Source organism: Brassica napus, chromosome C7, assembly GCF_020379485.1.
Source record: "Brassica napus cultivar Da-Ae chromosome C7, Da-Ae, whole genome shotgun sequence".
Taxonomy (NCBI): Eukaryota; Viridiplantae; Streptophyta; class Magnoliopsida; order Brassicales; family Brassicaceae; genus Brassica; species Brassica napus.
In genome coordinates, this window is record NC_063450.1 from 34,760,482 (window position 1) to 34,784,619 (window position 24,138).

Sequence of the window (24,138 nt, forward strand, 5' to 3'; positions counted from 1 at the left end):
CCCAAATTCCTCTCCTCTCCCTCTAAGGTACATTCTCTTTCCTCCTTTTTTTTTTAAGTTAGTTTAGGTTATTAATTAGTTAGGTAATTAGTTTAGGTGATTAGTTAGATAATTAGTTTAGGTGATTAGTTAGATGACGGAATACTATAGTTTAGGTGATTAGTTAGGTAACGGAATAATTTTTTAATTATGTCGTCATAATTGATTAAATTTATTTAAAATTTTTTTAGATGGCTCCTAGAAGGAAACCAGCAGCACCTACTTATGCCCAGTTGTTTGGCGATGGTTCCAGTACCTCTTCTTCCGGTCCATCGTCTTCCGATGCAGTTCCAGACTTTCAGACTTCTCAGAGAGTTTTTTCGAGTCCTCCTCTTCCACCGCAGATGCCTCCACCTCCTCCTCCAGCGGCTGCACCTGAGCCTGTCCCAGAAGGTGCAGTTCATCCGGATTTGCGTGTGCCTTCATATGCTCCCTTCGCGAGATATACGGTGGAGGATTTGCTTGCCCAGCCTGGATGGGAGGGTTTGGATGTTCTAGACCCCGATAGACCCCGAGGAACTTATTGGTAAGTTATTAATTTTTATTACATTAAAATTTAATTAATTTTTATTTTCTAACGGTTAAATTGTTTTTTTCAGGTTTGGGGCTAACAACCGTGTTAGCCGGAGCGTTTCGGCGACGATTAAGGGTTACTACGACGGGGCATACCCGAACTGGAGCAAGACACCAAATCACGTTAAGATCACGTGGTTTAAATGTTTTGCGGTAAGATTTTTAAATTTAATTAAATTTTCACTTTTAAATATATATATATATATATATTTTTAATATTTATTATTAATTGTAATTTTTTAAAAAATTTTATGTTTCAGCAAAAGTGGCATTGGTCTTTGGGAATCACCGAGAGGGTGAAGGCGGAATTCGTTGCAAAGGCAAAGATACGCCTCTGCAACACAGTCTCTGATTGGAAGGACAAGTGGGAGATCTACGGGTATGAGGGAAAGCCCACTGAGCTCACGACGGATGTGTGGGATGGCCTCATCGCCTATTGGGAGCACCCCTCTTCGATCAAAAAGGCCAATTCGTGCTCGGCTTCTCGAAGGACGAAGGATAAAGATGGTCATTTGCCCATGCTTCACAAAACCGGACAAAAACCTCATGCAGGAGTCCGTCTAGAAGCTGTAAGTTTTGTTTTAAATATATATTTTAAAATATTCAATTAATATAATTTATAATATTTAATTTAATTTTTTTTTTGTAGTTCGAGAAGACGGGAGTCTTACCTTCTCTGTCTGACCTATTCACGATGACTCACGCCACATCCGACGGAGTTTTTGTGGATCCTGCATCTGAGAAACTCTTCCAAACAGTGGCTGGTCGGATTGAAGAACGGGAGACGCAACTAACCCAGGAGTCTCCCGATGGATTACCAGTCACATTGTCCACCGAAGAGGTCGACAAAATCTTCGAAGAGGTACAACTTCAATTTTTATTTACATTATTTTAAATATTTTAACATAATTAACTATATTAATATATATTTTGATTTTATAGGTGGCTCCTAAAAAGAAGGGACAGATTGTCGGTATAGGCTCTGTTAACGAAGTTGGAAGGACAACTTCGTCATACACTTCGAGACGGGATGAAGAGACTGCTCAGATGAAGGCTCGAATGGATAGCCAGCAGGTTCGTTTAGACTCTCTTGAGGATTTGCTAGACGTGATGGCCGTGGGAAACCCGGTTATGCAGAGAATGTTGAGTGAGAGACGAGCCGCTCTTGGAATGCCACCACGAGATCCCCAAGAGTCCGATTCAACCCGTCAACAGCCGAGCAACCCCCCCAACTACTTCGAGAATATGTAGTTTTTTTTATTTTTTCTGTTTGTATTATGAATTTAAATATTATTGTATGACTTTTTAAAATATGTTTTCCAATTTCATATTTCGTTTTAAAATTTAAATTATTTTAAATTCTGAATATTAAATATAAATTAAAATTTATTATATACTAATTAATAATAATATATTAAGAAACAATGTAAACTCCTCGTAAACATTACATGGAGTTTACATCGAATGTTTACGAGTGATTAACATCGAAACATTTACGAGGGTTTTACATCGAAATGTTTACGAGTGATTTACAACGAATGTATTTACGTGTGCTTTACATCGTTTTAATTACGTGGGCTTTACGACGAAAGCTTACGTGTCGTTTACGATGAATCCTTTCCATGCGCTTTACGAGGAATATATTTCGTCGTAAACGTAACGAGTCGTTTACGACGAAACCTCCGTTACGACGGATGTTTAACAACGAAATGTCTTTCGACGTTAATTCGTCGTAACACACCGTTTACGACGAATTTACAACGAATACTGCCCTAGTAAAAAGTATGTTTTCTTGTAGTGTATGCATCAATGCTATAAGTTAATCTTGGTATGGTTTGCCACTTTCTCCAGATATTAAAAATTAATTACATGTTAAAAACAAATATTTTTGATTTTAGTTACTGAATGAGAACCAACCAGAAAACAGCTATATCGCCAATTTTTTTTTAATATTAGTAAATATGTGATTCATCCCATTTTTTTATTTATATAAAACACATAAAATAGCATAGATTTAAATATTTAAAAAGATATGCAAAAAATATAGCAAACATGCCAATTTTTTTTATGCAGTCAAATTATACAGAAAACATATATTTATATCAGTTTCAGTTTTTTGACAAGAAGAGAACACAAATTAATAGAAACTTATGATTTTAGGTGATTTAAATAATGAAAATTTTAATTCTATATTAAGATTCAGTACGCTTTGATATTATCAAATTTAGTAATACCTTGAAATTTTAGAAATGTTTTTGGCCAAGTTGTTAGGTTCTTCGTCCTATTTCTTATATTAGTGTTATCGAATTGTTATTATTTTAACTATACTTTATTTTAAAAATATCACATTATTTTATTTTAAATTTTGTGTATCTATAATTTATATTCCATTTTATATGCTTTTCCAGTAACTAAAATGATATTTTTGAAAATATGTATCATTCAAACTTGAACGAAAAAATTAACTGTTATTCGATCCCGTTGGTCAAGTTTTTTTTTGGATTCATTTTACATTTTACCAACAATTGTTCTGTGTCAGTTTTTAAGTTTCTTGTGAATGCGGGTAACTTATTTTGATTAACTTGCATCTAGTTTGTGTCTGCATATTGTTTCTCTTTATGGCCCTTAAGTTGCACATATTCCCAGATTTTCTTTTTAGAATTTGTTTTAATGTACATCAAATATTTAAATAATTTCTCAATGTGTTTGGGTTTGCTAATCATTCTATTTATTCCTAACTAAAAATTGTATGCTTTAATTTTTCAAATTACTTAATCGTCGAGATTATTCTCAAATTATTTTCATTTGTAATAACGTTTTATTCAAATCATTAAAATTTAATTTTATATTAAGATTTAGTACCCTTTGATATTATCATATTTTGTAATGATTTGAAATTGTAGAAGTGTTTTTGGCCAAGTAGTTAGGTTCTTCCTCCTATTTCTTATATTAGTGTTATTGAATTGTTATTATTTTAACTATATTTTATTTTAAAATATCACTTTATTTTATTGAAAATTTGTGTATCTATTATTTATATTCCATTTTATGTGCTTATGCAGTAACTAAACTGATATTTTTGAAACTATGTATCATTAAAGCTTGAAAAAATAAAATAATTGTTATTCAATCCCGTTGATAAAGTTGCTTTTGGATTCATTTTACAGTTTACCAACAATTGTTCTGTGTTAGATTTAAGTGTTCTAGTGAATGCGACTAACTTATTTTAATTAACTTGCATCTAGTTTGTGTCTGCATATTGATTCTCTTTAGAGCCCTTAAGTTGCAAATATGCCCAGATTTTGCTTTTTAAAATTGGTTTAATGTGCATAAAATATTTAAAAAATTTATCAATGTATTTTATTTTTCTAATCATTCCATTTATTCCTATCTAAAAATTGTATGCTTCAATTTTCTGAATTACTTAATCATCGATATTATTCTAAAAATAGTTTTAATGACTTTTACACGTAATAACGTTTTCTTCTTTAGCTAGGGATGGATGTTCGGTTATTCATTTCTGCTTAATACATGTTTTTTTATTTCATTTATTATTTAAGGCATTAGTCTTTCTAGTAATTTTATTTAAATTTTTGAAATATGACATTTAATAATATTTTTTTGCTTTAAACATTGGGAAATTGCCAAAAATACCATTTTCAAAATACCACTTTTCATTGTTTTATTTTTTAGTTTTTTTTATTTATTTAAATATTTATTTATTATATATATAATGAACAAGGACATAAGAGTCTTTTGTCATTTAATAAAGAAGGTATTTTTGAAAAAGTCCCTTTAGTGGTGGTAAAAATAAAAAATAGTAGCATGAAAGTGGTAAACATGTAATTTCCCTTTAAACATTGTACTTGAGTTCGTGATTTAATTACTTGCTGGTTGGGTCTCATTAAATCATTAAAATCCTGCAGCTCTGAATATTAACTTTTCAAATGGTTAATATGTGGTGACAGTGACAGAGTATACCATGATGGCATGCATGATTAAGTATGTGTGCTAATAAGAATCTAGTAAGTAAAATATTCAATAGGTTGCATCTATTTCATGTTCGTTGTTAAGTTTAAAAGGTTCATGGAACAATACTGTAATAACACGTAACATTGAAAATTAAGAGCATCTGTTAATTAAAAAGAATACGCAACGTTTGATTAAATTTTTTTTTTTGAACCAAAACTTTTTAGTTCATTGACTAAACTTGTAAAAATTACAACAATGGATACTGGTAGAAACAAATAGAAATCTCAAAACAAGAAACGAACTTTTGAAGCAATGGTTTAGCGTCTCGGTTTAAAACTGTGCAACCTCTAGGAACATTTGAAACCAGATGGAACCTTCTTACCACACTGGTTTAAGATAACACTCAATGAAATGGGAACATTTAGTTTGAGGCCAAGGAGATCAGCTTTTAAGGCGGTGCAAAGACAGACCGCGGCTTCGAGATCAACTAGACCTTTGATAAGTCCGCAACATTTGGATCTTTGTGGTAGAGAAACCTTAACCAAAGCCAACACATTGGCACACACCTTGAATTTAAGAGCATTTTTACAAGTGGGTTTGCGGTAAGGGACTGGATTCGAGCTAACCAAGGTGAAGAAAATGACATTCAAAATGAGGAGGAGAGCAATTTTAGAAAAAGCCATTGATGAATATATGAGTGTGGGGTTATAAGGGTTTTTTAATATATAAGTTATAAGAAAACACTAAACACTCTCTCTTTACAAAGCTTGTGATGTTTTGTGTGAAGAATATGGAGAAAGTGCTGGGGTTTTAATAGGCGAATTTGGTTGAGACTGGGTAATTTATTTTTTACTACAAAGAGGGAAGAAAATGACAGAATCATTATTTTGATAAAACTATTACTAGATTAGAATTTGTTATGATCTGATTGATTTTGCAAACTGTCAAGGATTGTAAGTGGTTGGTTACATGTAACATGCAATAACCATTATATTATTGCCTCACTCAAAACAGAAGATATCGTTTGTATTATCAAATATATACATGTCTTATAATTTAATCAAAACAGCAATAAAACAGAAAGAAAGTGTTACGGGAATTATACATCAAGCTTATACATTAATCTTGGTATGGTCTGCCACTTTCTCCAGATATTAAAAATTTATTACATGTTAATACAAATATTTTTGATTTTAGTTACCGAACGTGAACCAACCAGAAAATAGCCATGTCGCCAAAATGTTATTCAATATTAGTAAATATGTGTTTGGTCTTTATATTTATATAAAAATACATAAAATAACACAGCTTTAAATATTTAAAACGATATGCATACAATATAGCAAAGATGCCAAATATTGTGAAGCAGTCAAACCAAACAGAAAACTGATATTTACATCAGTTTCAATTTTTTGACGAGAATAGAACACAAAATAATAGAAACTTATGATTTTAGGTTATTCAAATCATGAAAATTTTAATTTTATATTAAGATTAGTAACCTTTGAAATTATCATATTTAGTAATGATTTGAAATTGTAGAAAAGTTTTTGGCCAAGTAGTTAGGTTCTTCTTCCTATTTCTTATATTAGTTATTGAATTGTTATTATTTTAACTATTTATATTTTTAAATATCACTTTATTTTAGTGTAAATTTTTTGTGTCTATAATTTATATTCCATTTTTTGTTCTTCTGCAGTAACTAAGCTGATATTTTTGAAACTATGTAGCATTAAAACTTGAAAAAATAAAATAATTATTATTCAATCCCGTTGGTCAAGTTACTTTTGGATTCATTTTACGGTTTACCAACAATTGTTTTGCGTCAGTTTTAAGTTTTTTGTGAATGCGACAAACTTATTTTTATAAATTGCATCTTGTTTGTGTCTGTATATTTTTTTCTTTAGTCCTTGCAAATATGCCCAGATTTTCTTTTTAAATTTTGGTTTAATGTACATCAAATATTTAAATAATTTATCAATTTGTTATAGTTTGCTAATCATTCCATTTATTCCTATCTACGAATTTTATGCTTTAATTTTCTGAATTACTTAATCGTCGACATTAGTCTAAAATTATTTTTGTTGATTTTTACTCGTAATAACTTTTTCTTCTTTAGCTAGGGATGGACATTCGTTTATTCATTTATGTTCAGTTCATTTTTTTTTATTTCTTTGATATTTAGGGCATCAGTCTTTCTAGTAATTTTATCTAAATTTTGGAAATGGGATAACTAATAATACATTTTTCCTTTAAAAATTGTACTTGTGTTGGTGATTTAATTATTTGCTGGTTGGGTCTCATTGAATCTTTAAAATCATGCTCCTCTGATTATTAAATTTTCAAATGGTTAATATGTGGCGACAGTGACAGAGTAAATTAACCATGATGGCATGCAAGATTAAGTACGTGCTAATAAGATCGGTTGCATCTATTTCATGTTCGTTGTTAAGTTTAAAAGGTTCATGGAACAGTACTGTAATAACACGTAACACTGAAGAGAATCCGTTAATTAAAAACAATAAGCAACGTTTGATTTTAATTTTTTTTTGAACCAAAACTTCTTATTTCATTGATTAGACTAGTAAAAATTACAACAATGGATACTGGTAGAAACAAATAGAAATCTCAAAACAAGAAACGAACTTTTGAAGAAATGGTTTAGCGTCTCGGTTTAAAACTGTGCAACCTCTAGGCACATTTGAAACCAGATGGAACCTTCTTACCACACTGGTTTAAGATAACACTCAATGAAATGGGAACATCTAGTTTGAGGCCAAGGAGATCAGCTTTTAAGGCGGTGCAAAGACAAACCGCAGCTTCGAGATCAACTAGACCTTTGATAAGTCCGCAACATTTGGATCTTTGTGGTAGAGAAACCTTTACCAAATCCAACACATTGGCACACACCTTGAATTTAAGAGCATTTTTACAAGTGGGTTTGTGGTAAGGGACTGGATTCGAGCTAACCAAGGTGAAAAAAAAAGACATTCAAAATGAGGAGGAGAGCAATTTTAGAAAAAGCCATTGATGAATATATGAGTGGGGTTATAAGGGTTTTGTAATATATAAGTTATAAGAAAACACTAAACACTCTCTGTTTACAAAGCTGGTGATGTTTTGTGTGAAGAATATGGAGAAAGTGCTGGGGTTTTAATAGGCGCATTTGGTTGAGGCTGGGTAATTTATTTTTTACTACAAAGAGGGAAGAAAACGACAGAATCATTATTTTGATAAAACTACTACTAAATTAGAATTTGTTATGATCTGATTGATTTTGCAAACTGTCAAGGATTGTAAGTGGTTGGTTACATGTAACATGCAATAACCATTATATTATTGCCTCACTCAAAACAGAAGATATCGTTTGTATTATCAAATATATACATGTCTTATATCAAAACAGCAATAAAACAGAAAGAAAGTGTTACTGGAATTATACATCAAGCTTATAAATTAATCTTGGTATGGTCTGCCACTTTCTCCAGATATTAAAAATTTATTACATGTTAATACAAATATTTTTGATTTTAGTTACTGAACGTGAACCAACCAGAAAATAGCTATGTCGCCAAAATGTTATTCAATATTAGTAAATATGTGTTTTGTCTTTATATTTATATAAAAATACATAAAATAACACAGATTTAAATATTTAAAACGATATGCATACAATATAGCAAAGATGCCAAATATTGTGAAGCCGTCAAACCAAACAGAAAACTGATATTTACATCAGTTTCAATATTTTGACAAGAATAGAACACAAAATAATAGAAACTTATGATTTTAGGTGATTCAAATCATGAAAATTTTAATTTTATATTAAGATTAGTACCCTTTGAGATTATCATATTTAGTAATGATTTGAAATTGTAGAAAAGTTTTTGGCCAAGTAGTTAAGTTCTTCTTCCTATTTCTTATATTAGTTATTGAATTGTTATTATTTTAACTATTTATATTTTTTAATATCAATTTATTTTACTGTGAATTTTTTGTGTCTATAATTTATATTCCATTTTATGTGCTTCTCCAGTAACTATACTGATATTTTTGAAACTATGTAACTGATATTTTTGAAACTATGTAGAATAATAAAATAATTATTATTCAGTCCGTTGGTCAAGTTACTTTTGATTCATTTTACAGTTTACCAACAATTGTTTTGCGTCAGTTTTAATTTTTTTGTGAAAGCGACAAACTTATTTTTATTAACTTGCATCTAGTTTGTGTCTGCATATTTTTTCTCTTTAGTCTTTAAGTTGCAAATATGCCCAGATTTTCTTTTTTAAATTTGGTTTAATGTACATCAAATTTTTAAATAATTTATCAATTTGTTATAGTTTTCTAATCATTCCATTTATTCCTATCTACAAATTGTATGCTTTAATTTTCTGAATTACTTAAATAATCAACGAGATTAGTCTAAAATTATTTTTGTTGATTTAATCGTAATAACTTTTTCTTCTTTAGCTAGGTATGAACATTCGTTTATTCATTTATGTTCAGTTCATGTTTTTTTATTTCTTTGATATTTAGGGCATCAGTCTTTCTAGTAATTTTATCTAAATTTTGGAAATGGGACAACTAATAATACCTTTTTCCATTAAAATTTATACTTGTGTTGGTGATTTAATTATTTGCTGGTTGGGTCTCATTGAATCATTAAAATCATGCTCCTCTGATTATTAAATTTTCAAATGGTTAATATGTGGCGACAGTGACAGAGTAAACCATGATGGCATGCAAGATTAAGTATGTGCTAATAAGAATCTAATAAATGAAATATTCAATCCGTTGCATCTATTTCATGTTTACTGTTAAGTTTAAAAGGTTCATGGAACAGTACTGTAATAACAGGTAACGCTTAAGAGAATCCGTTAATTAAAAAGAATAAGCAACGTTTGATTTTAATTATTTTTTAACCAAAACTTCTTATTTCATTGATTAAACTTGTAAAAATTACAACTATGGATACTGGTAGAAACAAATAGAAATCTCAAAACAAGAAACGAACTTTTGAAGCAATGGTTTAGCGTCTCGGTTTAAAACTGTGCAACCTCTAGGCACATTGGAAACCAGATGGGACCTTCTTATCGCACTGGTTTAAGATAACACTCAATGAAATGGGAACATCTAGTTTGAGGCCAAGGAGATCAGCTTTTAAGGCGGTGCAAAGACAAACCGCAGCTTCGAGATCAACTAGACCTTTGATAAGTCCGCAACATTTGGATCTTTATGGTAGAGAAACCTTAACCAAATCCAACACATTGGCACACACCTTGAATTTAAGAGCATTTTTACAAGTGGGTTTGCGGTAAGGGACTGGATTCGAGCTAACCAAGGTGAAGAAAATGACGTTCAAAATGAGGAGGAGAGCAATCTTAGAAAATGCCATTGATGAATATATGAGTGGCGTTATAAGGGTTTTGTAATATATAAGTTATAAGAAAACACTAAACACTCTCTCTTTACAAAGCTTGTGATGTTTTGTGTGAAGAATATGGAGAAAGTGCTAGGGTTTTAATAGGCGAATTTGGTTGACACTGGCTAATTTATTTTTTACTACAAAGAGGGAAGAAAACGACAGAATAATTATTTTGATAAAACTATTACAAAATTAGAATTTGTTATGATCTGATTGATTTTGCAAACTGTCAAGGATTGTAAGTGGTTGGTTACATGTAACATGCAACAACCATTATATTATTGCCTCACTCAAAACAGAAGATATCGGTTGTATTATCAAATAATACATGTCTTATAATTTAATCAAAACAGCAATAAAACAGAAAGAAAGTGTTACTGGAATTATACATCAAGCTTATACATTAATCTTGGTATTGATCTGCCACTTTCTCAAGATATTAAAAATTTATTACATGTTAATACAAATATTTTTGATTTTAGTTACTGAACGTGAACCAACCAGAAAATAGCTATGTCGTCAAAATGGTATTCAATAATAGTAAATATGTGTTTTATCTTTATATTTATATAAAAATACATAAAATAACATAAATTTAAATATTTAAAACGATATGCATACAATAGAGCAAAGATGCCAAATATTGTGAAGCAGTCAAACCAAACAGAAAACTGATATTTACATCAGTTTCAATTTTTTGACGAGAATAGAACACAAAATAATAGAAACTTATGATTTTAGGTTATTCAAATCATGAAAATTTTAATTTTATATTAAGATTAGCAACCTTTGAAATTATCATATTTAGTAATGATTTGAAATTGTAGAAAAGTTTTTGGCCAAGTAGTTAGGTTCTTCTTCCTATTTCTTATATTAGTTATTGAATTGTTATTATTTTAACTATTTATATTTTTAAATATCACTTTATTTTAGTGTAAATTTTTTGTGTCTATAATTTATATTCCATTTTTTGTTCTTCTGCAGTAACTAAGCTGATATTTTTGAAACTATGTAGCATTAAAACTTGAAAAAATAAAATAATTATTATTCAATCCCGTTGGTCAAGTTACTTTTGGATTCATTTTACGGTTTACCAACAATTGTTTTGCGTCAGTTTTAAGTTTTTTTGTGAATGCGACAAACTTATTTTTATAAATTGCATCTTGTTTGTGTCTGCATATTTTTTCCTTTAGTCCTTCCAAATATGCCCAGATTTTCTTTTTAAATTTTGGTTTAATGTACATCAAATATTTAAATAATTTATCAATTTGTTATAGTTTGCTAATCATTCCATTTATTCCTATCTACAAATTTTATGCTTTAATTTTCTGAATTACTTAATCGTCGACATTAGTCTAAAATTATTTTTGTTGATTTTTACTCGTAATAACTTTTTCTTCTTTAGCTAGGGATGGACATTCGTTTATTCATTTATGTTCAGTTCATTTTTTTTTATTTCTTTGATATTTAGGGCATCAGTCTTTCTAGTAATTTTATCTAAATTTTGGAAATGGGATAACTAATAATACATTTTTCCTTTAAAAATTGTACTTGTGTTGGTGATTTAATTATTTGCTGGTTGGATCTCATTGAATCTTTAAAATCATGCTCCTCTGATTATTAAATTTTCAAATGGTTAATATGTGGCGACAGTGACAGAGTAAATTAACCATGATGGCATGCAAGATTAAGTACGTGCTAATAAGATCGGTTGCATCTATTTCATGTTTACTGTTAAGTTTAAAAGGTTCATGGAACAGTACTGTAATAACAGGTAACGCTTAAGAGAATCCGTTAATTAAAAAGAATAAGCAACGTTTGATTTTAATTTTTTTTTAACCAAAACTTCTTATTTCATTGATTAAACTTGTAAAAATTACAACTATGGATACTGGTAGAAACAAATAGAAATCTCAAAACAAGAAACGAACTTTTGAAGCAATGGTTTAGCGTCTCGGTTTAAAACTGTGCAACCTCTAGGCACATTGGAAACCAGATGGGACCTTCTTACCGCACTGGTTTAAGATAACACTCAATGAAATGGGAACATCTAGTTTGAGGCCAAGGAGATCAGCTTTTAAGGCGGTGCAAAGACAAACCGCAGCTTCGAGATCAACTAGACCTTTGATAAGTCCGCAACATTTGGATCTTTGTGGTAGAGAAACCTTAACCAAATCCAACACATTGGCACACACCTTGAATTTAAGAGCATTTTTACAAGTGGGTTTGCGGTAAGGGACTGGATTCGAGCTAACCAAGGTGAAGAAAATGACATTCAAAATGAGGAGGAGAGCAATTTTAGAAAAAGCCATTGATGAATATATGAGTGTGGGGTTATAAGGGTTTTTTAATATATAAGTTATAAGAAAACACTAAACACTCTCTCTTTACAAAGCTTGTGATGTTTTGTGTGAAGAATATGGAGAAAGTGCTGGGGTTTTAATAGGCGAATTTGGTTGAGACTGGGTAATTTATTTTTTACTACAAAGATGGAAGAAAATGACAGATCATTATTTTGATAAAACTATTACTAGATTAGAATTTGTTATGATCTGATTGATTTTGCAAACTGTCAAGGATTGTAAGTGGTTGGTTACATGTAACATGCAATAACCATTATATTATTGCCTCACTCAAAACAGAAGATATCGTTTGTATTATCAAATATATACATGTCTTATAATTTAATCAAAACAGCAATAAATCAGAAAGAAAGTGTTACTGGAATTATACATCAAGCTTATACATTAATCTTGGTATGGTCTGCCACTTTCTCCAGATATTAAAAATTTATTACATGTTAATACAAATATTTTTGATTTTAGTTACCGAACGTGAACCAACCAGAAAATAGCCATGTCGCCAAAATGTTATTCAATATTAGTAAATATGTGTTTGGTCTTTATATTTATATAAAAATACATAAAATAACACAGATTTAAATATTTAAAACGATATATGCATATAATATAGCAAAGATGCCAAATATTCTGAAGCAGTCAAACCAAACAGAAAACTGATATTTACATCAGTTTCAATTTTTTGACGAGAATAGAACACAAAATATAAGAAACTTATGATTTTAGGTTATTCAAATCATGAAAATTTTAATTTTATATTAAGATTAGTAACCTTTGAAATTATCATATTTGGTAATGATTTGAAATTGTAGAAAAGTTTTTGGCCAAGTAGTTAGGTTCTTCTTCCTATTTCTTATATTAGTTGTTGAATTGTTATTATTTTAACTATTTATATTTTTAAATATCACGTTATTTTAGTGTAAATGTTTTGTGTCTATAATTTATATTCCATTTTTTGTTCTTCTGCAGTAACTAAGCTGATATTTTTGAAACTATGTAGCATTAAAACTTGAAAAAATAAAATAATTATTATTCAATCCCGTTGGTCAAGTTACTTTTGGATTCATTTTACGGTTTACCAACAATTGTTTTGCGTCAGTTTTAAGTTTTTTGTGAATGCGACAAACTTACTTTTATAAATTGCATCTTGTTTGTGTCTGCATATTTTTTTCTTTAGTCCTTGCAAATATGCCCAGATTTTCTTTTTAAATTTTGGTTTAATGTACATCAAATATTTAAATAATTTATCAATTTGTTATAGTTTTCTAATCATTCCATTTATTCCTATCTACAAATTTTATGCTTTAATTTTCTGAATTACTTAATCGTCGACATTAGTCTAAAATTATTTTTGTTGATTTTTACTCGTAATAACTTTTTCTTCTTTAGCTAGGGATGGACATTCGTTTATTCATTTATGTTCAGTTCATTTTTTTTTATTTCTTTGATATTTTTGGCATCAGTCTTTCTAGTAATTTTATCTAAATTTTGGAAATGGGATAACTAATAATACATTTTTCCTTTAAAATTTGTACTTGTGTTGGTGATTTAATTATTTGCTGGTTGGGTCTCATTGAATCTTTAAAATCATGCTCCTCTGATTATTAAATTTTCAAATGGTTAATATGTGGCGACAGTGACAGAGTAAATTAACCATGATGGCATGCAAGATTAAGTACGTGCTAATAAGATCGGTTGCATCTATTTCATGTTCGTTGTTAAGTTTAAAAGGTTCATGGAACAGTACTGTAATAACACGTAACACTTAAGAGAATCCGTTAATTAAAAACAATAAGCAACGTTTGATTTTAATTTTTTTTTTAACCAAAACTTCTTATTTCATTGATTAGACTAGTAAAAATTACAACAATGGATACTGGTAGAAACAAATAGAAATCTCAAAACAAGAAACGAACTTTTGAAGAAATGGTTTAGCGTCTCGGTTTAAAACTGTGCAACCTCTAGGCACATTTGAAACCAGATGGAACCTTCTTACCACACTGGTTTAAGATAACACTCAATGAAATGGGAACATCTAGTTTGAGGCCAAGGAGATCAGCTTTTAAGGCGGTGCAAAGACAAACCGCAGCTTCGAGATCAACTAGACCTTTGATAAGTCCGCAACATTTGGATCTTTGTGGTAGAGAAACCTTTACCAAATCCAACACATTGCCACACACCTTGAATTTAAGAGCATTTTTACAAGTGGGTTTGTGGTAAGGGGCTGGATTCGAGCTAACCAAGGTGAAAAAAAAGACATTCAAAATGAGGAGGAGAGCAATTTTAGAAAAAGCCATTGATGAATATATGAGTGGGGTTATAAGGGTTTTGTAATATATAAATTATAAGAAAACACTAAACACTCTCTGTTTACAAAGCTGGTGATGTTTTGTGTGAAGAATATGGAGAAAGTGCTGGGGTTTTAATAGGCGCATTTGGTTGAGGCTGGGTAATTTATTTTTTACTACAAAGAGGGAAGAAAACGACAGAATCATTATTTTGATAAAACTACTACTAAATTAGAATTTTTTATGATCTGATTGATTTTGCAAACTGTCAAGGATTGTAAGTGGTTGGTTACATGTAACATGCAATAACCATTATATTATTGCCTCACTCAAAACAGAAGATATCGTTTGTATTATCAAATATATACATGTCTTATAATTTAATCAACACAGCAATAAAACAGAAAGAAAGTGTTACTGGAATTATACATCAAGCTTATAAATTAATCTTGGTATGGTCTGCCACTTTCTCCAGATATTAAAAATTTATTACATGTTAATACAAATATTTTTGATTTTAGTTACTGAACGTGAACCAACCAGAAAATAGCTATGTCGCCAAAATGTTATTCAATATTAGTAAATATGTGTTTTGTCTTTATATTTATATAAAAATACATAAAATAACACAGATTTAAATATTTAAAACGATATGCATACAATATAGCAAAGATGCCAAATATTGTGAAGCCGTCAAACCAAACAGAAAACTGATATTTACATCAGTTTCAATTTTTTGACAAGAATAGAACACAAAATAATAGAAACTTATGATTTTAGGTGATTCAAATCATGAAAATTTTAATTTTATATTAAGATTAGTACCCTTTGAGATTATCATATTTAGTAATGATTTGAAATTGTAGAAAAGTTTTTGGCCAAGTAGTTAAGTTCTTCTTCCTATTTCTTATATTAGTTATTGAATTGTTATTATTTTAACTATTTATATTTTTTAATATCAATTTATTTTACTGTGAATTTTTTGTGTCTATAATTTATATTCCATTTTATGTGCTTCTCCAGTAACTATACTGATATTTTTGAAACTATGTAACTGATATTTTTGAAACTATGTAGAATAATAAAATAATTATTATTCAGTCCGTTGGTCAAGTTACTTTTGATTCATTTTACAGTTTACCAACAATTATTTTGCGTCAGTTTTAATTTTTTTGTGAAAGCGACAAACTTATTTTTATTAACTTGCATCTAGTTTGTGTCTGCATATTTTTTCTCTTTAGTCTTTAAGTTGCAAATATGCCCAGATTTTCTTTTTTAAATTTGGTTTAATGTACATCAAATTTTTAAATAATTTATCAATTTGTTATAGTTTTTTAATCATTCCATTTATTCCTATCTACAAATTGTATGCTTTAATTTTCTGAATTACTTAAATAATCAACGAGATTAGTCTAAAATTATTTTTGTTGATTTAATCGTAATAACTTTTTCTTCTTTAGCTAGGTATGAACATTCGTTTATTCATTTATGTTCAGTTCATGTTTTTTTATTTCTTTGATATTTAGGGCATCAGTCTTTCTAGTAATTTTATCTAAATTTTGGAAATGGGACAACTAATAATACCTTTTTCCATTAAAATTTATACTTGTGTTGGTGATTTAATTATTTGCTGGTTGGGTCTCATTGAATCATTAAAATCATGCTCCTCTGATTATTAAATTTTCAAATGGTTAATATGTGGCGACAGTGACAGAGTAAACCATGATGGCATGCAAGATTAAGTATGTGCTAATAAGAATCTAATAAATGAAATATTCAATCCGTTGCATCTATTTCATGTTTACTGTTAAGTTTAAAAGGTTCATGGAACAGTACTGTAATAACAGGTAACGCTTAAGAGAATCCGTTAATTAAAAAGAATAAGCAACGTTTGATTTTAATTTTTTTTTAACCAAAACTTCTTATTTCATTGATTAAACTTGTAAAAATTACAACTATGGATACTGGTAGAAACAAATAGAAATCTCAAAACAAGAAACGAACTTTTGAAGCAATGGTTTAGCGTCTCGGTTTAAAACTGTGCAACCTCTAGGCACATTGGAAACCAGATGGGACCTTCTTACCGCACTGGTTTAAGATAACACTCAATGAAATGGGAACATCTAGTTTGAGGCCAAGGAGATCAGCTTTTAAGGCGGTGCAAAGACAAACCGCAGCTTCGAGATCAACTAGACCTTTGATAAGTCCGCAACATTTGGATCTTTGTGGTAGAGAAACCTTAACCAAATCCAACACATTGGCACACACCTTGAATTTAAGAGCATTTTTACAAATGGGTTTGCGGTAAGGGACTGGATTCGAGCTAACCAAGGTGAAGAAAATGACATTCAAAATGAGGAGGAGAGCAATTTTAGAAAAAGCCATTGATGAATATATGAGTGTGGGGTTATAAGGGTTTTTTAATATATAAGTTATAAGAAAACACTAAACACTCTCTCTTTACAAAGCTTGTGATGTTTTGTGTGAAGAATATGGAGAAAGTGCTGGGGTTTTAATAGGCGAATTTGGTTGAGACTGGGTAATTTATTTTTTACTACAAAGATGGAAGAAAATGACAGATCATTATTTTGATAAAACTATTACTAGATTAGAATTTGTTATGATCTGATTGATTTTGCAAACTGTCAAGGATTGTAAGTGGTTGGTTACATGTAACATGCAATAACCATTATATTATTGCCTCACTCAAAACAGAAGATATCGTTTGTATTATCAAATATATACATGTCTTATAATTTAATCAAAACAGCAATAAAACAGAAAGAAAGTGTTACTGGAATTATACATCAAGCTTATACATTAATCTTGGTATGGTCTGCCACTTTCTCCAGATATTAAAAATTTATTACATGTTAATACAAATATTTTTGATTTTAGTTACCGAACGTGAACCAACCAGAAAATAGCCATGTCGCCAAAATGTTATTCAATATTAGTAAATATGTGTTTGGTCTTTATATTTATTTAAAAATACATAAAATAACACAGATTTAAATATTTAAAACGATATATGCATATAATATAGCAAAGATGCCAAAAATTCTGAAGCAGTCAAACCAAACAGAAAACTGATATTTACATCAGTTTCAATTTTTTGACGAGAATAGAACACAAAATAATAGAAACTTATGATTTTAGGTTATTCAAATCATGAAAATTTTAATTTTATATTAAGATTAGTAACCTTTGAAATTATCATATTTGGTAATGATTTGAAATTGTAGAAAAGTTTTTGGCCAAGTAGTTAGGTTCTTCTTCCTATTTCTTATATTAGTTGTTGAATTGTTATTATTTTAACTATTTATATTTTTAAATATCACTTTATTTTAGTGTAAATTTTTTGTGTCTATAATTTATATTCCATTTTTTGTTCTTCTGCAGTAACTAAGCTGATATTTTTGAAACTATGTAGCATTAAAACTTGAAAAAATAAAATAATTATTATTCAATCCCGTTGGTCAAGTTACTTTTGGATTCATTTTACGGTTTACCAACAATTGTTTTGCGTCAGTTTTAAGTTTTTTGTGAATGCGACAAACTTATTTTTATAAATTGCATCTTGTTTGTGTCTGCATATTTTTTTCTTTAGTCCTTGCAAATATGCCCAGATTTTCTTTTTAAATTTTGGTTTAATGTACATCAAATATTTAAATAATTTATCAATTTGTTATAGTTTGCTAATCATTCCATTTATTCCTATCTACAAATTTTATGCTTTAACTTTCTGAATTACTTAATCGTCGACATTAGTCTAAAATTATTTTTGTTGATTTTTACTCGTAATAACTTTTTCTTCTTTAGCTAGGGATGGACATTCGTTTATTCATTTATGTTCAGTTCATTTTTTTTATTTCTTTGATATTTTGGGCATCAGTCTTTCTAGTAATTTTATCTAAATTTTGGAAATGGGATAACTAATAATACATTTTTCCTTTAAAAATTGTACTTGTGTTGGTGATTTAATTATTTGCTGGTTGGGTCTCATTGAATCTTTAAAATCATGCTCCTCTGATTATTAAATTTTCAAATGGTTAATATGTGGCGACAGTGACAGAGTACATTAACAATGATGGCATGCAAGATTAAGTACGTGCTAATAAGATCGGTTGCATCTATTTCATGTTCGTTGTTAAGTTTAAAAGGTTCATGGAACAGTACTGTAATAACACGTAACACTTAAGAGAATCCGTTAATTAAAAACAATAAGCAACGTTTGATTTTAATTTTTTTTTGAACCAAAACTTCTTATTTCATTGATTAGACTAGTAAAAATTACAACAATGGATACTGGTAGAAACAAATAGAAATCTCAAAACAAGAAACGAACTTTTGAAGAAATGGTTTAGCGTCTCGGTTTAAAACTGTGCAACCTCTAGGCACATTTGAAACCAGATGGAACCTTCTTACCACACTGGTTTAAGATAACACTCAATGAAATGGGAACATCTAGTTTGAGGCCAAGGAGATCAGCTTTTAAGGCGGTGCAAAGACAAACCGCAGCTTCGAGATCAACTAGACCTTTGATAAGTCCGCAACATTTGGATCTTTGTGGTAGAGAAACCTTTACCAAATCCAACACATTGCCACACACCTTGAATTTAAGAGCATTTTTACAAGTGGGTTTGTGGTAAGGGGCTGGATTCGAGCTAACCAAGGTGAAAAAAAAAGACATTCAAAATGAGGAGGAGAGCAATTTTAGAAAAAGCCATTGATGAATATATGAGTGGGGTTATAAGGGTTTTGTAATATATAAGTTATAAGAAAACACTAAACACTCTCTCTTTACAAAGCTGGTGATGTTTTGTGTGAAGAATATGGAGAAAGTGCTGGGGTTTTAATAGGCGCATTTGGTTGAGGCTGGGTAATTTATTTTTTACTACAAAGAGGGAAAGAAAACGACAGAATCATTATTTTGATAAAACTACTACTAAATTAGAATTTGTTATGATCTGATTGATTTTGCAAACTGTCAAGGATTGTAAGTGGTTGGTTACATGTAACATGCAATAACCATTATATTATTGCCTCACTCAAAACAGAAGATATCGTTTGTATTATCAAATATATACATGTCTTATAATTTAATCAAAACAGCAATAAAACAGAAAGAAAGTGTTACTGGAATTATACATCAAGCTTATAAATTAATCTTGGTATGGTCTGCCACTTTCTCCAGATATTAAAAATTTATTACATGTTAATACAAATATTTTTTATTTTAGTTACTGAACGTGAACCAACCAGAAAATAGCTATGTCGCCAAAATGTTATTCAATATTAGTAAATATGTGTTTTGTCTTTATATTTATATAAAAATACATAAAATAACACAGATTTAAATATTTAAAACGATATGCATACAATATAGCAAAGATGCCAAATATTGTAAAGCCGTCAAACCAAAAAGAAAACTGATATTTACATCAGTTTCAATTTTTTGACGAGAATAGAACACAAAATAATAGAAACTTATGATTTTAGGTTATTCAAATCATGAAAATTTTAATTTTATATTAAGATTAGTACCCTTTGAGATTATCATATTTAGTAATGATTTGAAATTGTAGAAAAGTTTTTGGCCAAGTAGTTAAGTTCTTCTTCCTATTTCTTATATTAGTTATTGAATTGTTATTATTTTAACTATTTATATTTTTTAATATCAATTTATTTTACTGTGAATTTTTTGTGTCTATAATTTATATTCCATTTTATGTGCTTCTCCAGTAACTATACTGATATTTTTGAAACTATGTAACTGATATTTTTGAAACTATGTAGAATTAAAACTTGAAAAATAAAATAATTATTATTCAGTCCGTTGGTCAAGTTACTTTTGATTCATTTTACAGTTTACCAACAATTGTTTTGCGTCAGTTTTAATTTTTTTGTGAAAGCGACAAACTTATTTTTATTAACTTGCATCTAGTTTGTGTTTGCATATATTTTCTCTTTAGTCTTTAAGTTGCAAATATGCCCAGATTTTCTTTTTTAAATTTGGTTTAATGTACATCAAATTTTTAAATAATTTATCAATTTGTTATAGTTTTCTAATCATTCCATTTATTCCTATCTACAAATTGTATGCTTTAATTTTTTGAATTACTTAAATAATCATCGAGATTAGTCTAAAATTATTTTTGTTGATTTAATCGTAATAACTTTTTCTTCTTTAGCTAGGTATGAACATTCGTTTATTCATTTATGTTCAGTTCATGTTTTTTTATTTCTTTGATATTTAGGGCATCAGTCTTTCTAGTAATTTTATCTAAATTTTGGAAATGGGACAACTAATAATACCTTTTTCCATTAAAATTTGTACTTGTGTTGGTGATTTAATTATTTGCTGGTTGGGTCTCATTGAATCATTAAAATCATGCTCCTCTGATTATTAAATTTTCAAATGGTTAATATGTGGCGACAGTGACAGAGTAAACCATGATGGCATGCAAGATTAAGTATGTGCTAATAAGAATCTAATAAATGAAATATTCAATCCGTTGCATCTATTTCATGTTTACTGTTAAGTTTAAAAGGTTCATGGAACAGTACTGTAATAACAGGTAACGCTTAAGAGAATCCGTTAATTAAAAAGAATAAGCAACGTTTGATTTTAATTTTTTTTTAACCAAAACTTCTTATTTCATTGATTAAACTTGTAAAAATTACAACTATGGATACTGGTAGAAACAAATAGAAATCTCAAAACAAGAAACGAACTTTTGAAGCAATGGTTTAGCGTCTCGGTTTAAAACTGTGCAACCTCTAGGCACATTGGAAACCAGATGGGACCTTCTTACCGCACTGGTTTAAGATAACACTCAATGAAATGGGAACATCTAGTTTGAGGCCAAGGAGATCAGCTTTTAAGGCGGTGCAAAGACAAACCGCAGCTTCGAGATCAACTAGACCTTTGATAAGTCCGCAACATTTGGATCTTTGTGGTAGAGAAACCTTAACCAAATCCAACACATTGGCACACACCTTGAATTTAAGAGCATTTTTACAAGTGGGTTTGCGGTAAGGGACTGGATTCGAGCTAACCAAGGTGAAGAAAATGACATTCAAAATGAGGAGGAGAGCAATTTTAGAAAAAGCCATTGATGAATATATGAGTGTAAGGTTATAAGGGTTTTTTAATATATAAGTTATAAGAAAACACTAAACACTCTCTCTTTACAAACCTTGTGATGTTTTGTGTGAAGAATATGGAGAAAGTGCTGGGGTTTTAATAGGCGAATTTGGTTGAGACTGGGTAATTTATTTTTTACTACAAAGAGGGAAGAAAATGACAGAATCATTATTTTGATAAAACTATTACTAGATTAGAATTTGTTATGATCTGATTGATTTTGCAAACTGTCAAGGATTGTAAGTGGTTGGTTACATGTAACATGCAATAACCATTATATTATTGCCTCACTCAAAACAGAAGATATCGTTTGTATTATCAAATATATACATGTCTTATAATTTAATCAAAACAGCAATAAAACAGAAAGAAAGTGTTACTGGAATTATACATCAAGCTTATACATTAATCTTGGTATGGTCTGCCACTTTCTCCAGATATTAAAAATTTATTACATGTTAATACAAATATTTTTGATTTTAGTTACCGAACGTGAACCAACCAGAAAATAGCCATGTCGCCAAAATGTTATTCAATATTAGTAAATATGTGTTTGGTCTTTATATTTATATAAAAATACATAAAATAACACAGATTTAAATATTTAAAATGATATGCATACAATATAGCTAAGATGCCAAATATTGTGAAGCAGTCAAACCAAACAGAAAACTGATATTTACATCAGTTTCAATTTTTTGACGAGAATAGAACACAAAATATAAGAAACTTATGATTTTAGGTTATTCAAATCATGAAAATTTAAATTTTATATTAAGATTAGTACCCTAGTAATGATTTGAAATTGTAGAAAAGTTTTTGGCCAAGTAGTTAGGTTCTTCTTCCTATTTCTTATGTTAGTTATTGAATTGTTATTATTTTAAATATTTATATTTTTTAATATCACTTTATTTACTGTAAATTTTTTGTGTCTATAATTTATATTCCATTTTATGTGTTTCTGCAGTAACTAAACTGATATTTTTGAAACTATGTAACTGATATTTTTTAAACTATGTAGAATTAAAACATGAAAAAATAAAATAATTATTATTCAGTCCCGTTGATCAAGTTACTTTTGGATTCACTTTACAGTTTACCAACAATCATTTTGCGTCAGTTTTAAGTTTTTTGTGAATGCGACGAACTTATTTTTATTAACTTGCATCTAGTTTGTGCCTGCATATTTTTTCTCATTAGTCCTTAAGTTGCAAATATGCCCATATTTTCTTTTTAAATTTTGGTTTAATGTACATAAAATATTTAAATAATTTATCAATTTGTTATAGTTTGCTAATCATTCCATTTATTCCTATCTACAAATTGTATGCTTTAATTTTCTGAATTACTTAATCGTCGAGGTTAGTCTAAAATTATTTTTGTTCATTTTTACTCGCAATAACTTTTTCTTCTTTAGCTAGGTATGGACATTCGTTTATTCATTTATGTTCAGTTCATGTTTTTTAATTTCTTTGATATTTAGGGCATCAGTCTTTCTAGTAATTTTATCTAAATTTTGGAAGTGGGACGACTAATAATACCTTTTTCCTTTAAAAATTGTACTTGTGTTGGTGTATTTGGTTTTTTGTTAATTTCGAAATTAATAAAAAAATTAAATAAAAATGGCAATTTTGTGAATAATTCAAAAACATAGGGATAGTATGAAAATTTTATTGATGAATAGTAATGACAAAAAAAAGAGGTTGGTTTTGGGTTTGACTAGAAATTGTGGGTTGGTTTTGAAAAACACCCATAGATTAATTAGGTTAGATGATTATAGGAAAAAATATTATATTTACAAATAAAAATGAAGTTAAAATATTTTGTTTGTACTCGAGGATACATAACAGATACAAATTTTCGGTGTATTTGTACGCGCGGAAAAGTGTTTTTAGTTCGATTCCCGATTATAAGTTTCAATGTCTTTTTTGGAATATCAGCATTGTTTTTTCAGAACAATGGGAAAGTATGGATTATTGAGATTACGCAATTGTTTTAAAACAAAAAGAGTATATAAGTAATTATAAAAAATGTAGGAAATAGATCAAGTATTTTGAGGATCGGAAGCTGCGATGAGCACCGTGAGGAAGAATATCCTGAAATTGGTTAAGAGTATGTTAGTAAGCTTAAATTTAAGTACAAATCAAGCTATTATTATTTATATAAAAAGACCCATACCTGGCATAGTTGTGCAGTTACACTGCTAAGTCCTCCATCATTGGATTATAACATCGCCTGGTTGATGTGTTGGGTATTATAAATCTTCCAGTAAAATATTTTATGAGAAGACCTGTTGAAAATAGTGTAAGTGTAAAAAATTAATTTTAA

At 29.2% G+C, this 24,138-nt stretch overlaps 5 protein-coding genes and 3 pseudogenes across 5 annotated transcripts; all 8 read right to left on the minus strand.

The window, feature by feature from the left end:
• Positions 1-4,727: 4,727 nt before the first annotated feature.
• On the minus strand, positions 4,728-5,469 carry LOC106400272 (14 kDa proline-rich protein DC2.15-like). The gene has a single exon (XM_013840649.3). It carries the CDS (start codon positions 5,265-5,267, stop codon positions 4,932-4,934), a length of 336 nt encoding a protein of 111 aa, XP_013696103.2. The 5' UTR covers positions 5,268-5,469; the 3' UTR covers positions 4,728-4,931.
• A 718-nt stretch (positions 5,470-6,187) lies between these two features.
• On the minus strand, positions 6,188-7,612 carry LOC106400301 (annotated as a pseudogene).
• LOC125589842 lies at positions 7,437-11,548 on the minus strand (annotated as a pseudogene).
• A 198-nt stretch (positions 11,549-11,746) lies between these two features.
• Positions 11,747-12,658, minus strand: LOC125589838 (14 kDa proline-rich protein DC2.15-like). Its single transcript, XM_048762401.1, has one exon. It carries the CDS (start codon positions 12,322-12,324, stop codon positions 11,989-11,991), a length of 336 nt encoding a protein of 111 aa, XP_048618358.1. The 5' UTR covers positions 12,325-12,658; the 3' UTR covers positions 11,747-11,988.
• A 1,489-nt stretch (positions 12,659-14,147) lies between these two features.
• On the minus strand, positions 14,148-14,777 carry LOC125589840 (14 kDa proline-rich protein DC2.15-like). Its single transcript, XM_048762403.1, has one exon. It carries the CDS (start codon positions 14,667-14,669, stop codon positions 14,334-14,336), a length of 336 nt encoding a protein of 111 aa, XP_048618360.1. The 5' UTR covers positions 14,670-14,777; the 3' UTR covers positions 14,148-14,333.
• A 1,690-nt stretch (positions 14,778-16,467) lies between these two features.
• Positions 16,468-17,635, minus strand: LOC125589839 (14 kDa proline-rich protein DC2.15-like). The gene has a single exon (XM_048762402.1). The coding sequence runs from the start codon at positions 17,043-17,045 to the stop codon at positions 16,710-16,712; it is 336 nt and encodes a 111-aa protein (XP_048618359.1). The 5' UTR covers positions 17,046-17,635; the 3' UTR covers positions 16,468-16,709.
• A 618-nt stretch (positions 17,636-18,253) lies between these two features.
• LOC125589841 lies at positions 18,254-20,066 on the minus strand (annotated as a pseudogene).
• A 1,135-nt stretch (positions 20,067-21,201) lies between these two features.
• Positions 21,202-21,888, minus strand: LOC125589843 (14 kDa proline-rich protein DC2.15-like). Its single transcript, XM_048762404.1, has one exon. It carries the CDS (start codon positions 21,777-21,779, stop codon positions 21,444-21,446), a length of 336 nt encoding a protein of 111 aa, XP_048618361.1. The 5' UTR covers positions 21,780-21,888; the 3' UTR covers positions 21,202-21,443.
• Between the last annotated feature and the right edge of the window lie 2,250 nt (positions 21,889-24,138).